The 23,928-nt window shown below is 43.9% G+C and overlaps 1 protein-coding gene across 1 annotated transcript in view; it reads right to left on the reverse strand.

Annotated features, from left to right (window-relative positions):
- Window positions 1-23,928, reverse strand: part of LOC126252230 (uncharacterized) — a 596,261-nt gene that overhangs the window by 211,026 nt on the left and 361,307 nt on the right. The window contains exons 16-17 of the mRNA XM_049953102.1: window positions 17,374-17,514; window positions 14,756-14,974 (exon numbers count right to left, since the gene is read on the reverse strand). Coding sequence (XP_049809059.1) covers window positions 14,756-14,974; window positions 17,374-17,514 — 360 coding nt within the window. The remainder of the gene's footprint in view (window positions 1-14,755; window positions 14,975-17,373; window positions 17,515-23,928) is intronic.

Genomic DNA, 23,928 nt, shown 5'->3' on the forward strand with positions numbered 1-23,928 from the left:
TTATAGACTAAAATTTCGATCCCTGTTTCAGGTGCCTTAACCAGAATGAGTAAATACGAAGAGGCTGGTGAAGGATTAAATACTACTATACAGATGAAGACCTCTTTCTTGCAACAGGATGCGAAATGTTGGTATTTAAAAACGTATGTGGTCATATGCCTGGAAATGTGTTGTTGAAGGTGACAATGGTTGTAGAAGACTACTCTCGCACATACAAAGATTAAATTTTTATAAAAACAAATGTTTCATTTCAAAATAACAGCGCTATGCTTTTAATGAATAAGATTATTTATAAATACAGGGTGTTTCAAAGTTGTTGCAACATGGCATGGTGGATCACGTCTTGGGGAACAACTTCTGTTAGAAAGAAAACGTTCCCGGACGGTTGCTGGCGCCGCCTGGTGTACTTTTATTGAATTTATCGGCCGTGGGACGACGAAATTTCATCAAACTAGCAGAGTTTACTAACCCGGTATGCTGCATCTGCATAGTCTATTAAAAAAATCGACCGATTATTAACAAGAAAATCTGAAGAATGAGTGTCTCTAAGTGGAGAAAGATACACTCTAAGAAGAAAAGACGAACTACACTCATGCTCGTAAATTAAGGATAATTGCAGAATGTGGGCCACACAACGTGGCACTACATAAAACTGGCGCTAATAGCATAGGCACATAGGAAAGTCACGAAACATAGATCTGTAGGTCCACGGTATTGGTGATAAGTTGAGAAAACCGTCCCGAAGTACATGTGTTACAAATCGACACTGTTACCTGCGCATGTACCCCGACATCATTATGGGATATGATCACCACGCACACGAACACAGGTCGCACAACGGGTTGGCATACTCTGAGTCACGTGGTCGAGCAGCTGCTGGGGTATAACTTCCCATTCTTGCACCACTGCCTGTCGAGCTCCTGAAGTGTCGTAGGGGTTTGAAGACGTACAGCGATACGTCGACCGAGAGCATCCCATACGTGCTCGGTGGGGTTTAGATCTGGAGAAGAGGCAGGCCACTCCATTCGCCCGGTATCTTCTGTTTCAATGTAATCCTCCACGATGACAGCTCGGTGGGGCCGTGCGTTATCATCGATCAGGAGGAAGGTGCGACCCACTGCACCCCTGAAATGGCGGACATACTGGTGAAAAATGACGTCCCGATAACCTGACCTGTTACAGTTCCTCCGTCAAAGACATGCAGGGGTGTACGTGCACTTATCATAATCACACCACACACTATCAAACCACGACCCCCATACAGGTCCCTTTCAAGGACATTAAGCGGTTGGCATCTGGTTCCTGGTTCACGCCAGATGAAAACACGGCGAGAATCACTGTTCAGACTATTCCTGGACTCGTCCGTGAACATAACCTGGGACCACTGTTGCAATGACCATGTACTGTGTTCTTGATATAAGGCTTTACGGGTGTCCTGTGACCAGGGGTCAGAGGAATGCACCTTGCAGGTGTCCGGGCGAATGAACCATGTCTGTTCAGTGGTCTGTAGACTGTGTGTCTGGAGACAACTGTTCCAGTGGCTGCGGTAAGGTCCCATGCAAGACTACCTGCAATACTCTGTGTCCGTCTGCGGGCACTGATGGTGATATATCGGTCTTCTTGTGGTACACTGTGTGCACTGTGGCCGTCCCGTACTGTAGCACCTGGACACGTTTTCTGTCCGCTGGGTTTCTGAGATCACACTTTATGGCACACGGAGGGCCACCTGCTGTGTTTGACCAGCCTCCAGTCGCCCTAGTATTCTACCCATCATAACGTCATCAAAATGTGTTCCTTGAGCCATTTTCAACACACAGTCACCATTAGCACGTCTGAAAACGTCTACAGATTTACTCGCTACATCGTACTCTGACATGCACCAACACACTTCTGCGTATGTGGACTGCTGCCAGCGCCACCGTGCGACGACCGCAGGTCAAATGCACCGCATTGTTATACTCCGAGGTAATTTAAACCCGCAAACCTCCCACCAGAGCGTTGTTTCAAAATGTATCAGCATTATCCTTAATTTATGAGCATGAGTGTTTCTAGGAATTATTCGAATGGGAGGGAAATCGCTAGATGTAATGTACATGTAGAGACAAACAAATTATTAAAATTTAAAAAAAAGATTGGATGATTTATTCTAGACAAAGAGAGTAACAAACCTAACAATTCAATACGCATTAGACCACCTGTGGCCAATATGCAAGCAGTTATTCAGTTTGAAATTGACCGACAGAGTTGTTGAATCTCCTCCTGAAGGATATCGTGCCAAATCCTGTCGAAAAGCCGCGTTAGATCGTCAAAATCCCGAGCTGGTTGGAGGGCCCTCCCCATAATGCTCCAGACGTTCTCAAAAGGGGAGAGCCCGGCGACCTTTCTGGCCAAGGAAGGATTTGGAAAGCACGAGCACGAGCTGTAGAGACTCTCTTGGACATTATGTTGCTGAAATATAAGCTCAGGATGGCTTTCCATGAAGGGAAAGAAAATAGGGCATAGAATGTCGTCTATGTACTTCTCTAGTCTAAGGGTGTTGCAGATAACAACCAGAAGTAGCCTGCTATGAAGAGAAATGCCGCGCCCCCAGATCATTATTCCTGGTTGTCGGGTCGTACGGTAGGCGACAGTCAGGCTGGTATCCCACCATTGCCTGGGACGTCTCCAGACAAGCCTTCACTGGCCGTTGGAACTCATCACTGAAGGCAATTTTAGTTCTGTCAATGAGATCCCAGGTCGAAGACGCGTCTGGAGATGCCCCGAACAGCGATGGGACATCAGTCTGATTGTCACCCGGCAACTAGGCCATTTCTTTTCATAGCAGGACCCCTTATGTTGTCATCGCGATACCCTTACAACACAGCAGTGGGTCGACGATTGTCTACACTTCATCTTGCTGCCCTTCATTGCAAGTCATCCTCGGCTTACATTTCGGCAAGATAATGCCCGCCCTCACTTGGTGGGAGTTAATAATGGTTGTTTTCGTGCTTACCAAATCATACCTTGACCAGCAACTTCACCGGATGTCTCCCCTATTGAGAACATTTGGAGCATTATGGGCAGGGCGCACCAGAAGCTCTTTCTCTTGAATAAATAATCCAATTTTTCTGAAATTGTATATCTAGCGATTTCCTTCCATTTGGACAATTCATTCATGGTGTCTGCTTTTCTTTTTGTTCAGAATGGGTCAAATGGGTCTGAGCACTATGGGATTTAACATCTGAGGTCATCAGTCCGCTAGACAGAACTACTTCAACCTAACTAACCTTAGGGCTTCGCGCACATCCATGCCCGAGGCAGGATTCGAACCTGCGACCGTAGCAGCACCGCTGTTCCGGACTGAAGCACCTAGAACCACAGCCACAGCGGCTTACTTTCTTTTTGTCTTAGGGTGTATTTTAAAAGGTCGGCCAATGTGTTTGCACATGGTGCAAATAACTGGCTTATAGGCAACATACATTGTGTATGAACCCCTCAGATTGCCTACGTCGTGCCGCCTCTCAAGCGTATAATGACAATCAGTTCTATAAGACACCTAGCATTGTCGGGAAGCATCAGCGAACATTTCGACTCTAACAAAAGTTGTACCGCATTACTTGATCTATCACTCCTAGGCGGTTGTCGCAATGACTTTGAAACAACCTATCAGACATGGCTACTCCTTTATTTTTATTTTTGCAAGACACGTATCAGACTACTCGTCCATTTCAGTCATCACGTAATTTATTTTTGTACGCTCATAGCATTTCTGCAGATGTTTTTGGAGATGTTTATCTGATTGTCAGCACGTCCTCATTGTCTTACGGATGAGGTAGTATGCTTCCCAAAATCAGCTGGTATAAAGCACGCTGCCTCCTCCGTAGGACATCCCCGCTCTGCAAGGACCAGACGGCCCATCTTACTCCGCGAAGGAGAAGGCAGAGCTTATGGCCACAACACTCGCAGCGTCTTTCCTGCCGAATCTGGCTCCTTTAGACCCAGGTCAAATGGTTCAAATGGCTCTGAGCACTATGGGACTTAACATCTATGGTCATCAGTCCCCTAGAACTTAGAACTACTTAAACCTAACCTAAGGACATCACACAACACCCAGTCATCACGAGGCAGAGAAAATCATAGACCCCGCCGGGAATCGAACCCTGGAACCCGGCCGTGGGAAGCGAGAACGCTACCGCACGACCACGAGCTGCGGACTGAGACCCAGTATTCACACTTGAAACGGACCAGGAGGTTACACAACTTGTAGCCCAGCCCACGAGCGACGAAATCAGGCGTACTAGTACAAACGAAAATTCAAAACCGTGTCCTCCAGAAATTCACAGATAGAGCCGTAGAATACCTTGCACACATAAAGAATGGCATCTTGATACACCAACACTGCCCTGACTTTTGGAAGGCGGCCAAGGTCCTGATGTTCAGGGAGCTAGGGAAAGACCCTCTCAGAAAATGACCGATCCATCACTCTGCTGTGCTCGCCCGGTAAGACTGTTGAGAACGTAATACTAAAGCTCATCAGTAGGCTCTGCATTGCCAATGACACCCTAAGACCGGAGCAGTTCGGCTTTAGGAATCATAACTCAACAACACAACTCTTCCGTGTAGTCGAACATATTACACACGGCTAAAACAAGAAACCAGGCCACAGGGGCCGTGTTCCTGGATATCGAAAAAGCTTTCGACCGTCTCTGGCACAATGGCCTTATATGCAGACTGAGCGATGCTGGTTTCCCCGACGGACTAGTACGTCTCATGCACTCATATCTCACAATGCGATGTTTTAACACTGACGTGCAGAGCAAACAATTGACACAACCCGGTATCCAAGCTGGAGTACCCCAGGGAAGCATCCTGGGGCCCATCTTGTTCAAATTGTACATTAATGACTATCCAGCAAAACAAAACATGACGTTAGCTATCTACGCGGATGGCAGAGCCATCCTTGCGCAGGATTGGAAACCATCGAACATAATTTCACCAATACAGACAGCACTCAGGACTGCCAAGCCTTGGTTGAAATGATGGCGTTTTAAAGTAAACGTCGCCAACTGCGAAGCAGTTCTGTTCACAGGCAGACCGAAGCTACTGCGCAAGCATCAACACCGTTGACAGGTAACGCAACATGCACGTCCAATACGTTTCCAAGAGAAGTCAGATATCTCGCTGTCTGGCTGGACCGGAAACTTACATGTGGGGACCACAATGAATATGTTGCCAACAGAGTGCACGCGAAGCTCAAACAACTCTACCCAATGCTCAGTAGGAAAAGCACACTGAATAGGAGGGTGTCGAGGTCCATATACATGACAGTGATTAGACCTCTGATGACGTACGCAGCTCTCGTCTGGGGATACGCAGCTCTTACACGCCTGCGTCGCCTGCAGATCATACAGCACAAAGTGCTACGCATCATTAACAATGCTCCACGCTACACACGCAACGTTGATCTTCATAATGATTGTCACCTTGAAATCCTCAAGGAAGTATTCAAAATACGCGCCACACGACTGTACAGGAACTCGAGACACTCGAACAATTCTTTCATCCTTACTCTGGGAAACTACGATCACAACCATAGGTGGAAGCATCAGTGACCGAAGACTCTACTAGATAGGGCATAACCACCTATGGCAAGCTAACTTACACCCATAAGTGACAACGTCGGCAAGCGCCTGCATATCAGCAACGTTGACTGGATATACCAGCTGCTATCTAAGCCGATCAACAGGCTACAGCAGGAAAACCGACAAGCTCGCACACTGATAAACAAACAAACCGCCAACATTACCCTACAGTGTGAGTCCGATATACGACCTATAGGACACAAAACGATGATGAACCCTACTGTTACAGGTATGCTGACGCTGACCGAGAAATCAAAACCGTCACCCAGCAGCAGCAGCCGAGTAACACCAACGCACAACGACAAAGGTATCGACCTGCATTACTAACAAAGCCTACTACCCTTGCAGACCTGTCGCAGGCAGCAAGAAAATCGCTACTGCTCTTACAACTCGACCCAACCATCGAAGAGGTTTTTTGCCCTTGGCTCTTGCCTTGGCACTTTTTTCCCTCTGCCTTTCAAACCACTACCCTTCGTTCAACTTTCGACCCAATCTATCTCCAGATGGGCGCGTATTAAAGGTTAACCTTGATCAGAAGTACGCAAACATCACAGTGCCCATATCCTGCGAGACCTCTACATCTACATCTACATGGTTACTCTGCAATTCACACTTAAGTGCCTGGCAGAGGGTTCTTCAAACCATTTTCAAACTACTTCTCTACCATTCCACTCTCGAATGGCGCGTGGGAAAAAGGAACACCTAAATCTTTCCGTTCGAGCTCTGATTTATATTATTTTATTATGATTATCACTTCTTCCTACGTAAAAAGTTGGTGATTGAAATTTCGTAAATAGATCTCGCCGCAAAGAAGACCGCCTTTGTTTCAGTGACTGCCACCCCAACTAGCGTATCATATCAGTGACACTTTCACCCCTGTTGCGTGATAACACGAAACGAGCTGCCCTTCTTTCCACTTTTTCGATGTCCTCCATCAATCCTACCTGGTAAGGGTCCCACACTGCACAGCAATATTCTAGCAGAGGACTTACAAGTGTAATGTAGACTGTCTCTTTAGTGAGTTTGTCGCATCTTCTAAGTGTGCTGTCACTTCGTCTTTGTTTCGCCTTCCCCACAATATTATCTATGTGGTCTTTCCAATTTAAGACGCTCGTAACTGTAACTACTAGCTATTTAGTCGAATTGACAGCCCTTAGATTTGTGCGATTTATCGTATATCCAAAATTTATCGGATTTCTTTTAGTACCCATGTGGATGACCTCGTACTTTTCTTTGTTTAGTGCCAATTGCCACTTTTCGCACCGTACAGAAATTCTCTCTAGATCCTTTTGTAATTGGAACTGATCTCGTGATGATTTTACTAGACGGTAAATTACAGCGTCACTGCAAACAATCTAAGAGGGTTGCTCAGATTATCACCTAGACCATTTATGTAAATCAGAAAAAGCAGAGAGCCTGTGACACTACCTTGCGGAACGCCAGATATTTCTGTTCTTCTCGATGATTTACCGTCTGTCACTACGAACTGTGACCTCTCTGAGAGGAAATCACGAATCCAGTCACACAACTGAGACGCTACTCCATATGCACGCAATTTGATTAATAGTCGCTGGTGAGGAACGGTATCAAAAACCTTCTGGAAATCTAGGAATATGGAATCGATCTTAGATCCCTTGTCGACTGCACTCATTACTTCACGGGAATAAAGAGCTAGCTGCGTTGCACAAGAACGATATTTTCCGAATCCGTGTTTGTTATGTATCAATAAGTCATTTTCTTCAAGGTGATTCATAATGTTCGAGTACAGTATATGCTCCAAATCGAGGTCAGTGATATGTGTCTGTAATTCAGTGGGTTACTCCTATTTCGTTTCTTGACTATTGGTGTGACCTGTGCTACTTTCCAGTCTTTAGGAACAGACCTTTTGTCACGTGAGCGGTTATATATAATTGTTAAGGAAGGCGCTATTGCGTCTGCATACTATGAAAGGAACCTGATTGATATACCGTCTGGACCGGAAGACTTGCCTTTCTTAAGTGATTTGAGTTGTTTCGCAACACCTAAGATATCTACTTCTATGTCACTCATGCTTCTGGTTACGAATTCTGGAATATTTACTTTGTCTTCTTTCGTGAAGGAATTACGGAAAACTGTGTTTAGTAACTTTAGAGGCGCCATACTCGGTAACATTTCCATCGCTATCGAGCAGTGGGTATTGACTGTTTTTTGCCATTGGTTACGTATGACCAGAATCTCTTTGGGTTATCTACCATATTTTGAGACAATGTTTCAATGTGGAAACTATTGTATTGTACTGTATTGAAAGTGAACTGGGGACCTAGAAACGACGGAGAGGGGTTGGGTTGTTTGGGGAAGGAGACCAGACAGCGAGGTCATCGGTCTCATCGGATTAGGGAAGGACGGGGAAGGGAGTCGGCCGTCCCCTTTCAAAGGAACCATCCCGGCATTTCCCTGGACCGATTTAGGGAAATCACGGAAAACCTAAATCAGGATGGCCGGACGCGGGATTGAACCGTCGTCCTCCCGAATGCGAGTCCAGTGTCTAACCACCGCGCCACCTCGCTCGGTAAACAACGGAGAGGCTTCGTCCCCGCCGCAGCCGCAGTGGTCTACAACCCCACGACGACTGCGGCAGTCCACTTCACCCCCCGTCGCCCCACACCGAACCCAGGGTTATTGTGCGGTTCCGAACCCGGTGGACCCCCTCAGGGAACGTCTCACACCAGACGAGTGTAGCCCCTATGTTTGCGTGGTAGAGTAATGGTGGTGTACGCGTACGTGGAGTACTTGTTTGCGCGGCAATCGCCGACATAGTGTAACTGAGGCGGAATAAGGGGAACCAGCCCGCATTCGCCGAGGCATTTGGAAAACTGCCTAAAAACCATCCACGGACTGGCCGGTTCACTGGACCTCGACACAAATCCGCCGGGCGGATTCTTGGCGGGGACCAGGCGCTCCTTCCCGCCCGGAAAGCCGTGCGTTAGACCGCACGGCTAACCGGGCGGGCTGTGGAAACTATTAAACGCATCTCGCATTGACGTCCGCACTAAATTTCGAACTTCCGTGAAACGGTTCAAATGGCTCTAAGCACTACAGGGATTCAACATCTGAGATCATAAGTCCCCTAGACTTGAACTACTTAAACGTAACTAACCTAAGGACATCATACACATACATCCTCGAGGCAGGATTCGAACCTGCGACCGTAGAAACTGCGCGGTTCCAGACTGAAACGCCCAGAACCTTTTCTGGAGACTAGAAATCTACTCTGTAGGAATCAGATACTGGATTGTAAGGTGTACCCAGGAGCAGATATAGACTCAGATCACAGTATAGTAGTGATGAAGAGTAGGCTGAAGTTCAAGACATTAGTCAGGAAGAATCAATACGCAAAGAAGTGGGATACGGAAGTACTAAGGAATGACGAGATACGTTTGAAGTTCTCTAACGCTATAGATACAGCAATAAGGAATAGCGCAGTAGGCAGTACAGTTGAAGAGGAATGGACATCTCTAAAAAGGGCCATTACAGAAGTTGGGAAGGAAAACATAGGTACAAAGAAGGTAGCTGCGAAGAAACCATGGGTAACAGAAGAAATACTTCAGTTGATTGATGAAAGGAGGAAGTACAAACATGTTCTGGGAAAATCAGGAATACAGAAATACAAGTTGCTGAGGAATGAAATAAATAGGAAGTGCAGGGAAGCTAAGACGAAATGGCTGCAGGAAAAATGTGAAGACATCGAAAAAGATATGATTGTCGGAAGTACAGACTCAGCATACAGGAAAGTCAAAACAACCTTCGGTGACATTAAAAGCAACGGTGGTAACATTAAGAGTGCAACGGGCATTCCACTGTTAAATGCAGAGGAGAGAGCAGATAGGTGGAAAGAATACGTTGAAAGCCTCTATGAGGGTGAAGATTTGTCTGATGTGATAGAAGAAGAAACAGGAGTCGATTTAGAAGAGATAGGGGATCCAGTACTAGAATCGGAATTTAAAAGAGCTTTGGAGGACTTACGGTCAAATAAGGCAGAAGGGATAGATAACATTCCATCAGAATTTCTAAAATCATTGGGGGAAGTGGCAACCAAACGACTATTCACGTTGGTGTGTAGAATATATGAGTCTGGCGATATACCATCTGACTTTCGGAAAAGCATCATCCACACAATTCCGAAGACGGCAAGAGCTGACAAGTGCGAGAATTATCGCACAATCAGCTTAACAGCTCATGCATCGAAGCTGCTTACAAGAATAATATACAGAAGAATGGAAAAGAAAATTGAGAATGCTCTAGGTGACGATCAGTTTGGTTTTAGGAAAAGTAAAGGGACGAGAGAGGCAATTCTGACGTTAAGGCTAATAATGGAAGCAAGGCTAAAGAAAAATCAAGACACTTTCATAGGATTTGTCGACCTGGAAAAGCGTTCGACAATATAAAATGGTGCAAGCTGTTCGAGATTCTGAAAAAAGTAGGGTTAAGCTATAGGGAGAGACGGGTCACATACAATATGTACAACAACCAAGAGGGAATAATAAGAGTGGACGATCAAGAACGAAGTGCTCGTATTAAGAAGGGTGTAAGACAAGGCTGTAGCCTTTCGCCCCTACTCTTCAATCTGTACATCGAGGAAGCAATGATGGAAATAAAAGAAAGGTTCAGGAGTGGAATTAAAATACAATGTGAAAGGATATCAATGATACGATTCGCTGATGACATTGCTATCCTGAGTGAAAGTGAAGAAGAATTAAATGATCTGCTGAACGGTATGAACAGTCTAATGAGTACACAGTATGGTTTGAGAGTAAATCAGAGAAAGACGAAGGTAATGAGAAGTAGTAGAAATGAGAACAGCGAGAAACTTAACATCAGCATTGATGGTCACGAGGTCAATGAAGTTAAGGAATTCTTCTACCTAGGCAGTAAAATAACCAATGACGGACGGAGCAAGGAGGACATCAAAAGCAGACTCGCTATGGCAAAAAAGGCATTTCTGGCCAAGAGAAGTCTAGTAATATCAAATACCGGCCTTAATTTGAGGAAGAAATTTCTGAGTATGTACGTGTGGAGTACAGCATTGTATGGTAGTGAAACATGGACTGTGGGAAAACCGGAACAGAAGAGAATCGAAGCATTTGAGATGTGGTGCTATAGACGAATGTTGAAAATTAGGTGGACTGATAAGGTAAGGAATGAGGAGGTTCTACGCAGAATCGGAGAGGAAAGGAATATGTGGAAAACACTGATAAGGAGAAGGGACAGGATGATAGGACATCTGCTAAGACATGTGGGAATGACTTCCATGGTACTAGAGGGAGGTGTAGAGGGCAAAAACTGTAGAGGAAGACAGAGATTGGAATACGTCAAGCAAATAATTGATGCCGTAGGTTGCAAGTGCTACTCTGAGATGAAGAGGTTAGCACAGGAAAGGAATTCGTGGCGGGCCGCATCAAACCAGTCAGTAGACTGATGAAAAAAAAAAAAAAAAAAAAAAAAAAAAAAAAAAAAAAAAAAAAAGGAATCAGCATGGGTATCGAAAAAGACAATCGTGTGAAACTCAGCTCGCGCTATCGCGCTATTCGTCCACGAGACTCAGAGGGTCATAGCCACGGGTTCCCAGGTAGTTGAATGAACAAAGTAAGAGCATATCGACTACCAGACGAATTGTGTGATTGTATTGAAGAGTTCCTAGATAACAGAACGCAGCATGTTATTCTCAATGGATAGAAGTCTTCGAGTGTCATAGGACCGTTGCTATTCACAATATACATAAATGATCTTGTGGATGACATCGGAAGTTCACTGAGGCTTTTTGCGGATGATGCTGTGGTACATCGAGAGGTTGTAACAATGGAAAATTGTGCTGAAATGCAGGAGGATCTGCAGCGAATTGACGCATGGTGCAGGGAATGGCAATTGAATCTCAATGTAGACAAGTGTAATGTGCTGTGAATACATAGAAAAAAAGATCCCTTATCATTTAGCTACAATACAGCAGATCAGCAACTGGCAGCAGTTAATATCATAAATTATCTGGGAGTAGGCATTAGGAGTGATTTAAAATGGAATGATCATATAAAATTGATCGTCGGTAAAGCAGATGCGAGACTGAGATTCATTGGAAGAATCCTAAGGAAATGCAATCTGAAAACAAAGGAAGTAGGTTACAAAACACTTGTTCACCCACTGCTTGAATATTGCTCACCAATGTGGGATTCGTACCAGATAGGGTTGATAGAAGAGATAGAGAAAATCCAACGGAGAGCAGCGCGCTTTGTTACAGAATCATTTAGTAATTGCAAAAGCGTTACGGAGATGATAGATAAACTCCAGTGGAAGACTCTGCAGGAGACACGCTCAGTAGCTCGGTACGGGCTTTTGTTGAAGTTTCGAGAACATACCTTCACCGAGGAGTCATGCAGTATATTGCTCCCTCCTATGTATATCTCTCGAAGAGACCATGAGGATAAAATCAGAGAGATTAGAGCCCACACAGAGGCATACCGACAATCTTTCTTTCCACGAACAATACGAGACTGGAATAGAAGGGAGAACCGATAGAGGTACTCAAAGTACACTCCGCCACACACCGTCAGGTGGCTTGCGGAGTGTGGATGTAGATGTAGATGTAGATGTAGAATCTCTCGGCCACAACGGCCGGCGAACTTAGCCAGTTCAAATGGTTCAAATGGATCTGAGCACTATGGGACTTAACAGCTATGGTCACCAGTCCCCTAGAACTTAAAACTACTTAAACCTAACTAACCTAAGGACATCACACAACACCCAGTCATCACGAGGCAGACTTAGCCAGTCTTGGGGATTTTGCGTTATTTTGAATTTGGCATGCTCTTCAGTGAAAACTAACCCTTATGCAGAGATGGCAGTAGACCTTTTGTGTTGGCCATCATGCTGGTGTGGGCGTGGAGGGACTCCACCTCTATTTAAAAAAGATCTGTAGCACAACGGGGACGTGCTGACAACCAGATAAAAATCAAGGTTAAATCTTCAAAAACATCTAAAGGAATTCTATGAGCACAACAATAAATTAAATGATAGCTGAAGATGGGTATTGTAGTGGTATTTGAATTACGTAACCATTACGGCACCTCACCTCAACCTCTCGATACAAGCAATATTCTGCTGTGTTTTTGTAAAGTAGTTAACATATTTCTGAGACAACATTCAGATTTGATTTCATTAATGTAGAGGTACTTTGATACATCGATATGTTTATATTGGAATGATATTATTCTTTTGTGTATTCTTTCTTTTGTCACTATGATCTTTGTCGTACTTGTAACTCTGATTTTTGGAGGCGGAAGCGGTTATGGGAGAGTCAAGTCTTGGTCGTCATGTTGAAAAGACGCAAATTGTAGTCAGTTTATGAAATGTGAACTTTAACAGTGAAGAAGATATTTTCAAGTATGTTTTATATTGTGAAGTGATATTGCGACAAAAATAATAAAGAAGAATTCTAACTTAAATTCGGAGTGCTGATTTTTTTTTTACATCACCTTTGTGCTAACTTTCAAAAGTTTAATCTTCAAGAATGGTTTATGAAACGCACCTATAAAATAATTTTTAGCATTATAAGAAGACGCGAAAAAGGACAACGACTTTAGTAAATACAGATACTCAAACCCAAGATCAGACCAAGAAATGGTAGTCGTTTCCTTATATAGGTAATGTCTCCTACAAGATAGGGCACTTGTTGAAAAATTCAGGTTTTAAAACTTCCTGCTCGACGAGTAATAGTTTAAAGAAAAATTTGGTTCATTCCCTTGAGAAAGACGGTGACAAGTCAGCGAAATCAGGCGTATATAAGATTATGTGTGATGATTGCCCATGTTATGACATAGGTCAAACAGGCAGAGCTATAGCAGTAAGGTTTAAAGAACATCTTCCAATAAAGGGCGTAGGAACACGGGGGTCAGCCTTTGCGGAACATCTGGTGCAAATGGCTCATACACCTAAACCTTTACGTGACATAGAGCTACTACATCATGAAGTTAAGGGATATAGACTCGACACGCTTGAGGAACTACAAATTTATGCACACCTAATTACAGATAGAGGCAATTTACTGTATCTAAAAAATAGGGCATACTTCGAAGGCTTCCAACCTATACTAGGTTTACAATAATTCATAATGCATGTGACCTGACAGTTTCTGTAATAATAGATCCTTTCCTAAAGATGTTCATACGAGATTTTTTGGTCAGTTTAGAAAGCTCTGTAGTAGAATGTAAAACGTAGTCATGCTGGATATTGTAATTAACTTACAATAGTAAAATATAAAATTAATTCATAGCAAAAAAGTTATCTGATGCGTGCGTAATGTTTGACTCTATACGTCTCGCGCATGAGCGCCGCCTTTTGTGAGGCAGACCGCGAAGCCCTCGCGGTCCGCAGTCTCTAGTCACACGACGAGGCCCACACAACGGGCTTAAAGTGAATTTCTGCAGTTGGTTTAATAGAAGTGACAAAACCTTACGGTTATGCATCAAGTTTTATGAAGTTGACTTAGGACATGGCCTGTTTTAGGCAAACATTTAAATAATAATTTATGTAAGTACTATACGTTGCATCCTGTAGGATGACCATATCTAATATAATTTACTAGCGCATTATAATATTAACTTGTTGCTGGTTCTGAAGAAGCTATAACTAACGTTGAAACCTAGGTAAACGATAAAGTTAACCTGCAACTGTAGGCTGTATATTCTTATATAAGCATCTATAAAACTTTTGAATATCGCAGAATAACACCTAGTCCTCTTTGCATCCGAGCTTGGAATCATCACTACCTAGATTTTCGACGATTGAGCTATGAGTTCACAACGAGACCAGCGTGGGAAACACGAAAAGATGAGTGCCTAGTTTATCCATTATTTCATGAAATGACTTTATTAACTGTGCCCTAATGATACCTGCAACATAATATAACTTTGTTGTTGCCCGGAAATGCAATATTTAGCAGCGTGAGCAACACTAGAATTGTAATAAATTTTTGACCTTTGTTGTGGTAGGGTTGTTAGAGTACGTAACATGATACAAGCTTGGTAAAAATAAAGATAAACAAAGAGACGGGTGTGGCGAGTGGGCGCCGCTCGTGTAGAGTGAGGGAGCGGGCAGCCGCGGCTGACCTTCCCACCAGGCGTGGCAGCGGCAGTGGAAGGCGTCTCCGCGCTCCAGGCACTCGCCCCGGCCCTCGCACGGGTTGTCGGCGCACGCCCGCTGCTTGCGGTCGCAGGTGGCGCCCGTGAAGCCGGGCTGGCAGTGGCAAGCGTACCCCGTCTCCGTCAGCCGGCACTGCCCGTGCAGGCAGGGCTCCAGCTCGCACAGCGTCAGCGCGCAGAACATGCCTGCCCACCACGTAAACGCACTCAGTGTGCCGTCGTACGCAACAGCAAGGCAAACAGACCAGCACGTACAGTTTCGTTTCTATCATTTGTGTTTATTCATGTGTTGATTTAAATATAATTAGATATAAATGTACACTGAGTATTTTTCTTTTAGTCTGATTTCGTTTTTGTATTTGTTGTTTAATGCTTACTGCTACAGTTTCAGTTTATTTATCTTCTTATCAAACCATTTTTGGTGTTTATGATTCTGATTTTAATGACTATCTTGTATTGTACATGTCCAAGATTGAATTTATTGTCTTTTTATGGAGAGATTTCTTCCCAATTTAATTTTAGGTTGACATTATCAACATGAACGCCTTCAGGCTGATTTTTGATAATTTTTTATACTTCCATTGTTAGTTTACCTTCATTGTAAATATTATTTAAGGTTTAGGACTTTGCTAATGATCTTTATTTTCCTTAATCAAAATATCCACGGGTGTACTGCCGATCTACAGTGTCGAACGGGCACAATATTTCGGCGATCATACATGTCGACATCATCAGGAGAACTGACGGACTGAGCTCCTGTGAACGTGCCGGCACGCGGGGCGCGGACAGCGGAGGGAGCGCGCCGCGGACGGAGGGTATTTAAATCGGCCGCCGCCGCGACCGAACCCAGTTCCCTCTGAGCAGCCATAGCGTACGGATCTCCGTGCAGGCGCGTTCACAGGAGCTCAGTCCGTCAGTTCACCTGATGATGGCGACATGTATGATCGTCGAAATATTGTGCCCGTTGGACACTGTAGACCGGCAGTACACCCGTGGATATTTTGATTATCAAATACGCCGGGAGAAACTCAAGAATTTATTTTCCTTTATTGTTTGACTTTGGTTCATATTGTTTTATGCTTTATGTTTTTATAATTCTGGCATTTTAAGTTAATATTACAATGTTTTTGTTTGAATGATTTTTCTGTCATTTGACTGTATAATTTCATTTTACATTACTATTATGATTTTGGCCTTAAGCCATGATCAAGTACAACACTGAAACTTTTTTGTACAAATGCATAGAATGTGAGAAGGATCAAAATACTACTTACATATTGGGTATAATTACAATTTGTTAAGTGAGGTCGTCAAGATCTATTGACCTAGGTATCCCAGCATGAAGGTAAGTACTAAATCACGGAAAAGTATGGCAGACAAGTAACAAACATATTTTACAGCCATAAAACAATTGAGCGTTAGCATGAACATCATACAATACATACATGAGCAGTGGAATTGGTCTGGAAGTATACTATGGAAATTATTGGTTGACTGGTAGCGCGAAAATATGACAGCATTCCGGTTTAAATAAGGAACACCCATACATCAGAGCAGTGTAGAACAATTATAATTATGACAGAACACAACCACCTGTCGAATCTTATTATAAAGTGGGTCTATGTGTTACATACAAATAAGGTACAGAAAATTACGGAAGTTTGCCATTAAAACATTATATGTCATAACCAGTATATTGTAGAAGAGATATAAGGTATTAAATGTACAATTCATGTAATCATCGGATGTTTGTAAATGTGGAATGAGGTGTGTGTGCGCGCGTGGAACTAATGGATAAGCACAAAACTCTATTCAGGATTAAAAATTAGCACCAGCTAAAGGAAGTGTGGGGTAGGGAAGTGGGGGAGTGGGACAGAAAGGTGAAGGAGGTAACATAAGACTATATCAAGTGTGCTTGTATCTAAACAAATATATAACAAATGTCATGTGACAGAGTCGCAGTGTATGGTTATATTGTACAGTTGCTGAAGGTATAAAATAAAGAAAGGAATTAAACTTACTTAAAGTAATTACACAAGTTGCATAGTACATGAAGAGATTAAACTTGCTTTATACAGACTGAGAAACAGTACAAATCACTTATTCCATATGACATACTAAGCCATAAGTAGCATATATACAACAATTTATTTAAGTCGCGCACAGGCACAGCAGGGGGTTGGAAGGGGGAAGGCGAGTGAATGGGTAGCGTTAGGGGAAACATCAAAAAATATGGAATTCATATCCAGGCATAAATTACACGATAATGACTTAATGCCGAAATCATGATAATAATATAAAATAAAGAAGTTGTACAATCAAATGGCGGAAGTATCATTTAAACACTGTTACAGGCCAGTGGCCCAAAAATATGAAAAGAAAACAATGTTCCTGGTTCATATTTGGCTTCCTAAGGCTCATGTAGAAGCTGGAAGAATAATTTGTTCTGATGTTTTATTAAAGTTAAGTGGATATAGTATCTTTCGTGCAATAAAGAGTAGTTCTTGTTTAGGTTTAAAGTTTAATTACTGTCGGTTGTCGCGAGGTGTTACTATAACGACTGGACATGGCTTTGCGCCGTGTACCTGTGTAGTGGCTGGTACACTGGCAGGAGTGGCGGTTGCCACTGCTGAGGCAGCGGCCTCCATTGAGGCAGGGGCTGGGGTTGCACGACTCCACGCTGCCGTCCTCAGAACCTCGCAGCAGCTTCAGCTTGTAGTTGGCGTCTGCAACAAATCGGTCATCCGAGCTATACTGTTAACAGCTTCTGTACGCTGTTTGCAGTAGTCTACACTGTTTATATGTTAGGAAGAAAACTGAAAATTTCTTGCTCATCCCAATGCTTGTGTGTGTGTGTGTGTGTGTGTGTGTGTGAGAGAGAGAGAGAGAGAGAGAGAGAGAGAGAAATTCCAGTCATCAACTTTCTCCTCCGAAAGCGAAAATATTTTGTAGACACTGACCTACATAGGGAGGACGATCACCACGATAAAATAATGGAAATCAGAGTTCGTACGGAAATATATAGGTGTTCATTCTTTCCGCGGGCTACACGAGATTGGAATAATCGAGAATTGAAGGTGGTTCGATGAACCCTCTTCCAGGTACTTAAATGTGATTTGCAGGGTATCGATGCAGATGTTAATGTAGATGTGGACGAGAGAAAGAGAGACAGACAGAGAGAGAGAGAGAGAGAGAGAAAGAGTGAGAGAGAGAGAAAGAGTGAGAGAGAGAGAGAGAAGGAGAGAAATTGAATTTGGCAAGGTTATCAATGCCATTTTCAAAATGATTAGAAAGGAATGTCGTTAAAAAGTCTAAAACGTTGAAAAGAGGTCAAATGGTTCAAATGGCTCTGAGCACTAAGGGACTTAACTTCTGAGGTCATCAGTCCCTTAGAACTTAGAACTTCTTAAACCTAACTAACCTAAGGACATCACACACATCCATGCCCGAGGCAGGATTCGAACCTGCGACCGTAGCGATCGCGCGGTTCCAGACTGTAGCGCCTAGAACCTCTCGGCCCACTCCGGCCGGCTGAAAAGAGGTAAAGACATTCTTGCTTAACATAGCACGCTCTCTCCTCTAATGACTGTGACGATCATCCGCATATTCACACTATCACACAACCTTTAAAATTCTGCTAATTTGGTGAAATGTTCTAAACTTTTCTTATAATTTATGGAAGCTAGGAAAGTAAAGCTAAAATAGCGACAAAGATGTGCGGCCAGCTGATTGACTACAGTAAACATGGGTCGGCCAGCCTCTATGGTAACATATTAAACACTAGTCCATAACATACTCAGAGAAAAAAAATCCGAAGCAGCGTGAAGAAATTATCTGAATGGGATGGATCGGTAGATGTGACGTATACAAACAGACAAATAAATGATAACAGTTTATCGAAAATCGGATGATTCATTAGAGAGAAAGAACTTCACAAACTGAGCAAGTCGGTAACACTTTGATCCACCTCTGAGCTTAATGCAAGCTGTTATATTGCTTCACACTAATAGATAGAGTTGGTTGTTCTCCTGAGCGATATCGTGCCAATTTATGTCGAATTCGGTTTTAGGTCTTGCCCATAATGTTCCACACATTCTCAGTTGGGGAGAAATCCGACGACATTACTGGCCAAGATGGGTTTGGAAAGTACGAAGAGAAGCAGTAGAAATTCGCCGAGTGTGGGCGGCTACAACCTTAAATGTAAACCTAGAATGGCTTGAACAGGAGGGGCAAAAAAACGGGGCGTGGTACATCGCCGACGTGTCGCTGTGCTGGTAGAGTGCCACGAATAACGACCTCAGGGGTTCTGCTATGAAGAGAAATGGCACCCCTGACAATCACTCCTGGTTGTCGGGGCCGTATGACTGGTGATAGTCACGCTGCTATCCCGTCTCCGTCCAGGGTGTCTCCAGACACGTCTTCGGCCTGGAATCTCAGTACATCTCTCTTCTACATCAGACAAACTTGTCGCACTGTAGAAGAGAGATGTACTCAACACCGACGCTACACTCGTCTGAACCACAGAAGCCTGCTGTGGCCGAGCATTATCAACACACCAAAATTCTCACGTCGACGAGTTTTTTTTTCTTTATTGTATTTCGATCCCCCCGAAGGGGGCGGGCTGGCAGCAGCTTATTACGCTGCTACGCAGCCTACAGACTTTTTAAAACGTAAGAAAGAAGATAAGAAACAAGAAAAGCAGGCGATAAAACGGTGACTGAAATTGTAAAATGGCGGAAAATTGTGGAAAGTTAAAACATAAAGCAAAGGGGTGGCAAAGCTAATAAAATACACAGGAAGCAGACAGGGAACATAGTAGACAGACCATTAAAAACATGGTGACAGTCTGGTTTCTGTTCGCAAGAAATATAAAAATCACACCCAGCGACAGTATGATGTCTGTTCACAACACTTCGGAGAAGACACACAACACTGAACACTCACTGTAAACATCGTACTACAATGGCACAAAGATAACACACCATAGACGAGGGCAGATGGGGGGGGGGGGACCTGGGCAGACGGAGGGGGGGGCGAACAATGAGAGAGGAGAGGAAAAACGAAAGGGGGGAACCAAAGGAGGAAGAGGACTCATAAGGGGAGGGGGGAGGGGCAAGGTAGACGCGAGAGGGAATGGGAAGAGGCAGAGAAGGGAAATGCAAAAGGACTCGGGTGAGAGAAGGGGGGCAGAGAGAGGGTAGGTGGGGAAAAAAAAGAGGATGGAAGGGGGGTCGACGAGTGGAAATACGTAGTTCGACGAATCTTGTAAACAGAGACATGGGCTTTCAGCTCAGTACAGCTTGGGATCCAGCAGTGGCCATATTGAAGTCGCATCGAGCAGAGAGGAGTACTATTGGCCGTACGACGGATGACGATTCGCCAGCAACATAAATATTCTGTTGACAACGGGAGGAAGTCACGCGCCTTACGCGGAGGCGCATTTCTGCTTGCGGATTCCGGCAGAGGTCGCTGGGCCGCCGATGGCAGCGCAGAGCAGCAGCGGCAGCCTCCGCGTGTGCGCCGAAGTCTTTGGTTCTTCATCTTGTAGGTGGTGTTGTTGTCCTTCCAGCTTTTTTTTTTTGGTCATCAGACTGCTGACTAGTTTGATGCGGCCCGCCACAAATTCCTTTCCTGTGCTAACCTCTTCATCTCAGAGAAGCACTTGCAACCTACGTCCTCAATTATTTGCTTGACGTATTCCAATCTCTGTCTTGCTCTACAGTTTTTGCCCTCTACAGCTCCCTCTAGTACAATGGAAGTCATTCCCACATGTCTTAGCAGATGTCCTATCATCCTGTCCCTTCTCCTTATCAGTGTTTTCCACATATTCCTTTCCTCTCCGATTCTGCGTAGAACCTCCTCATTCCTTACCTTATCAGTCCACCTAATTTTCAACATTCGTCTATAGCACCACATCTCAAATGCTACGATTCCCTTCTGTTCCGTTTTTCCCACAGTCCATGTTTCACTACCATACAATGCTGTACTCCACACGTACATCCTCAGAAATTTCTTCCTCAAATTAAGGCCGGTATTTGATATTAGTAGACTTCTCTTGGCCAGAAATGCCTTTTTTGCCATAGCGAGACTGCTTTTGATGTCCTCCTTGCTCCGTCCGTCATTGGTTATTTTACTGCCTACGTAGCAGAATTCCTTAACTTCATTGACTGATGTTAAGTTTCTCGCTGTTCTGATTTCTACTACATCTCATTACCTTCGTCTTTCTCCGATTTACTCTCAAACCATACTGTGTACTCATTAGACTGTTCATTCCGTTCAGCAGATCATTTAATTCTTCTTCACTTTCACTCAGGATAGCAATGTCATCAGCGAATCGTATCATTGATATCCTTTCACCTTGTATTTTAATTCCACTCCTGAACCTTTCTTTTATATCCATCATTGCTTCCTTGATGTACAGATTGAAGAGTAGGGGCGAAAGGCTACAGCCTTGTCTTACACCCTTCTTAATACGAGCACTTCGTTCTTGATCGTCCACTCTTATTATTCCCTCTTGGTTGTTGTACATATTGTATATGACCCGTCTCTCCCTATAGCTTACCCCTACTTTTTTCAGAATCTCGAACAGCTTGCACCATTTTATATTGTCGAACGCTTTTTCCAGGTCGACAAATCCTATGAAAGTGTCTTGATTTTTCTTTAGCCTTGCTTCCATTATTAGCCGTAACGTCAGAATTGCCTCTCTCGTCCCTTTACTTTTCCTAAAGCCAAACTGATCGTCACCTAGCGCATTCTCAATTTTCTTTTCCATTCTTCTGTATATTATTCTTGTAAGCAACTTCGATGCATGAGCTGTTAAGCTGATTGTGCGATAATTCTCGCACTTGTCAGCTCTTGCCGTCTTCGGAATTGTGTGGATGATGCTTTTCCGAAAGTCAGATGGTATGTCGCCAGACTCATATATTCTACACACCAACGTGAATAGTCGTTTTGTTTTGTTGAATAGTTGTTTAGAAATTCTGATGGAATGTTATCTATCCCTTCTGCCTTATTTGACCGTAAGTCCTCCAAAGCTCTTGTAAATTCCGATTCTAATACTGGATCCCCTATCTCTTCTAAATTGACTCCTGTTTCTTCTTCTATCACATCAGACAAATGTTCACCCTCATAGAGGCTTTCAATGTATTCTTTCCACCTATCTGCTCTCTCCTCTGCATTTAACAGTGAAATTCCCGTTGCATTCTTAATGTTACCACCGTTGCTTTTAATGTCACCGAAGGTTGTTTTGACTTTCATGTAGGCTGAGTCTGTTTTTCCGACAATCATATTTTTTTCGATGTCTTCACATTTTTCCTGCAGCCATTTCGTCTTAGCTTCCCTGCACTTCCTATTTATTTCATTCCTCAGCGACTTGTATTTCTGTATTCCCGATTTTCCCGGAACATGTTTGTACTTCCTCCTTTCATCAATCAACTGAAGTATTTCTTCTGTTACCCATGGTTTCTTCGCAGCTACCTTCTTTGTACCTATGTTTTCCTTCCCAACTTCTGTAATGGCCCTTTTTAGAGATGTCCATTCCTCTTCAACTGTACTGCCTACTGCGCTATTCCTTACTGCTGTATCTATAGCGTTAGAGAACTTCAAACGTATCTCGTCATTCCTGAGTACTTCCGTATCCCACTTCTTTGCGTATTGATTCTTCCTGACTAATGTCTTGAACTTCAGCCTACCCTTCATCACTACTATATTGTGATCTGAGTCTATATCTGCTCCTGAGTACGCCTTACAATCCAGTATCTGATTTCGGAATCTCTGTCTGACCATGATGTAATCTAACTGAAATCTTCCCGTGTCTCCCGGTCTCTTCCAAGTATACCTCCTCCTCTTGTGATTCTTGAACAGGGTATTCGCTATTACTAGCTGAAACTTGTTACAGAACTCAATAAGTCTTTCTCCTCTTTCATTCCTCGTCCCAAGCCCATATTCTCCTGTAACCTTTTCTTCTACTCCTTCCCCTACAACTGCATTCCAGTCGCCCATGACTACTAGATTTTCGTCCCCCTTTACATACTGCATTACCCTTTCAATATCCTCATACACTTTCTCTATCTGTTCATCTTCAGCTTGTGACGTCGGCATGTATACCTGAACTATCGTTTTCGGTGTTGGTCTGCTGTAGATTCTGATTAGAACAACCCGTTCACTGAACCGTTCACAGTAACACACCCTCTGCCCTACCTTCCTATTCATAACGAATCCTACACCTGTTATACATTTTCTGCTGCTGTTGATATTACCCGACACTCATCTGACCAGAAATCCTTGTCTTCCTTCCACTTCACTTCACTGACCCCTACTATATCTAGATTGAGCCTTTGCATTTCCCTTTTCAGATTTTGTAGTTTCCCTACCACGTTCAAGCTTCTGACATTCCACGCCCCGACTCGTAGAACGTTATCCTTTCGTTGATTATTCAATCTTTTTCTCATGGTAACCTCCCCCTTGGCAGTCCCCTCCCGGAGATCCGAATGGGGGACTATTCCGGAATCTTTTGCCAATGGAGAGATCATCATGACACTTCTTCAATTACAGGCCACATGTCCTGTGGATACACGTTACATGTCTTTAATGCAGTGGTTTCCATTGCCTTCTGCATCCTCATGACGTTGATCATTGCTGATTCTTCCGCCTTTAGGGGCAATTTACCACCCCTAGGACAAGAGAGTGCCCTGAACCTCTATCCGCTCCTCCGCCCTCTTTGACAAGGCCGTTGGCAGAATGAGGCTGACTTCTTATGCCGGAAGTCTTCGGCCGCCAATGCTGATTATTTACCAAAATTTAGGCAGTGGCGGGGATCGAACCCGGGACCAAAGACGTTTTGATTATGAATCAAAGACGCTACCCCTAGACCACGGGTCAGCTATCGGTTGAAATCGTCGCTATTGGCCATCGAATTTGGCGCCTTCCACGCATGCGCACTTCCTGCCTAAGACTGGCATAAATAGCGGGCTCTAGTCATGCCTTTGTTAGTTAGTCCCTCTTCCCGGATGTCCGCAATTGAACTGACACCTCTGTTCCTCCCCTCGCCCCTGGTTTCCAGTACTTGGACAACATTGCTCACACCGAACTCAATGCCCCCATCACTACTCAGGATCTCATCGCTACACTCCGCACGAAAC

The sequence above is a fragment of the Schistocerca nitens genome, chromosome 4 (assembly GCF_023898315.1).
Source record: "Schistocerca nitens isolate TAMUIC-IGC-003100 chromosome 4, iqSchNite1.1, whole genome shotgun sequence".
NCBI lineage: Eukaryota > Metazoa > Arthropoda > Insecta > Orthoptera > Acrididae > Schistocerca > Schistocerca nitens.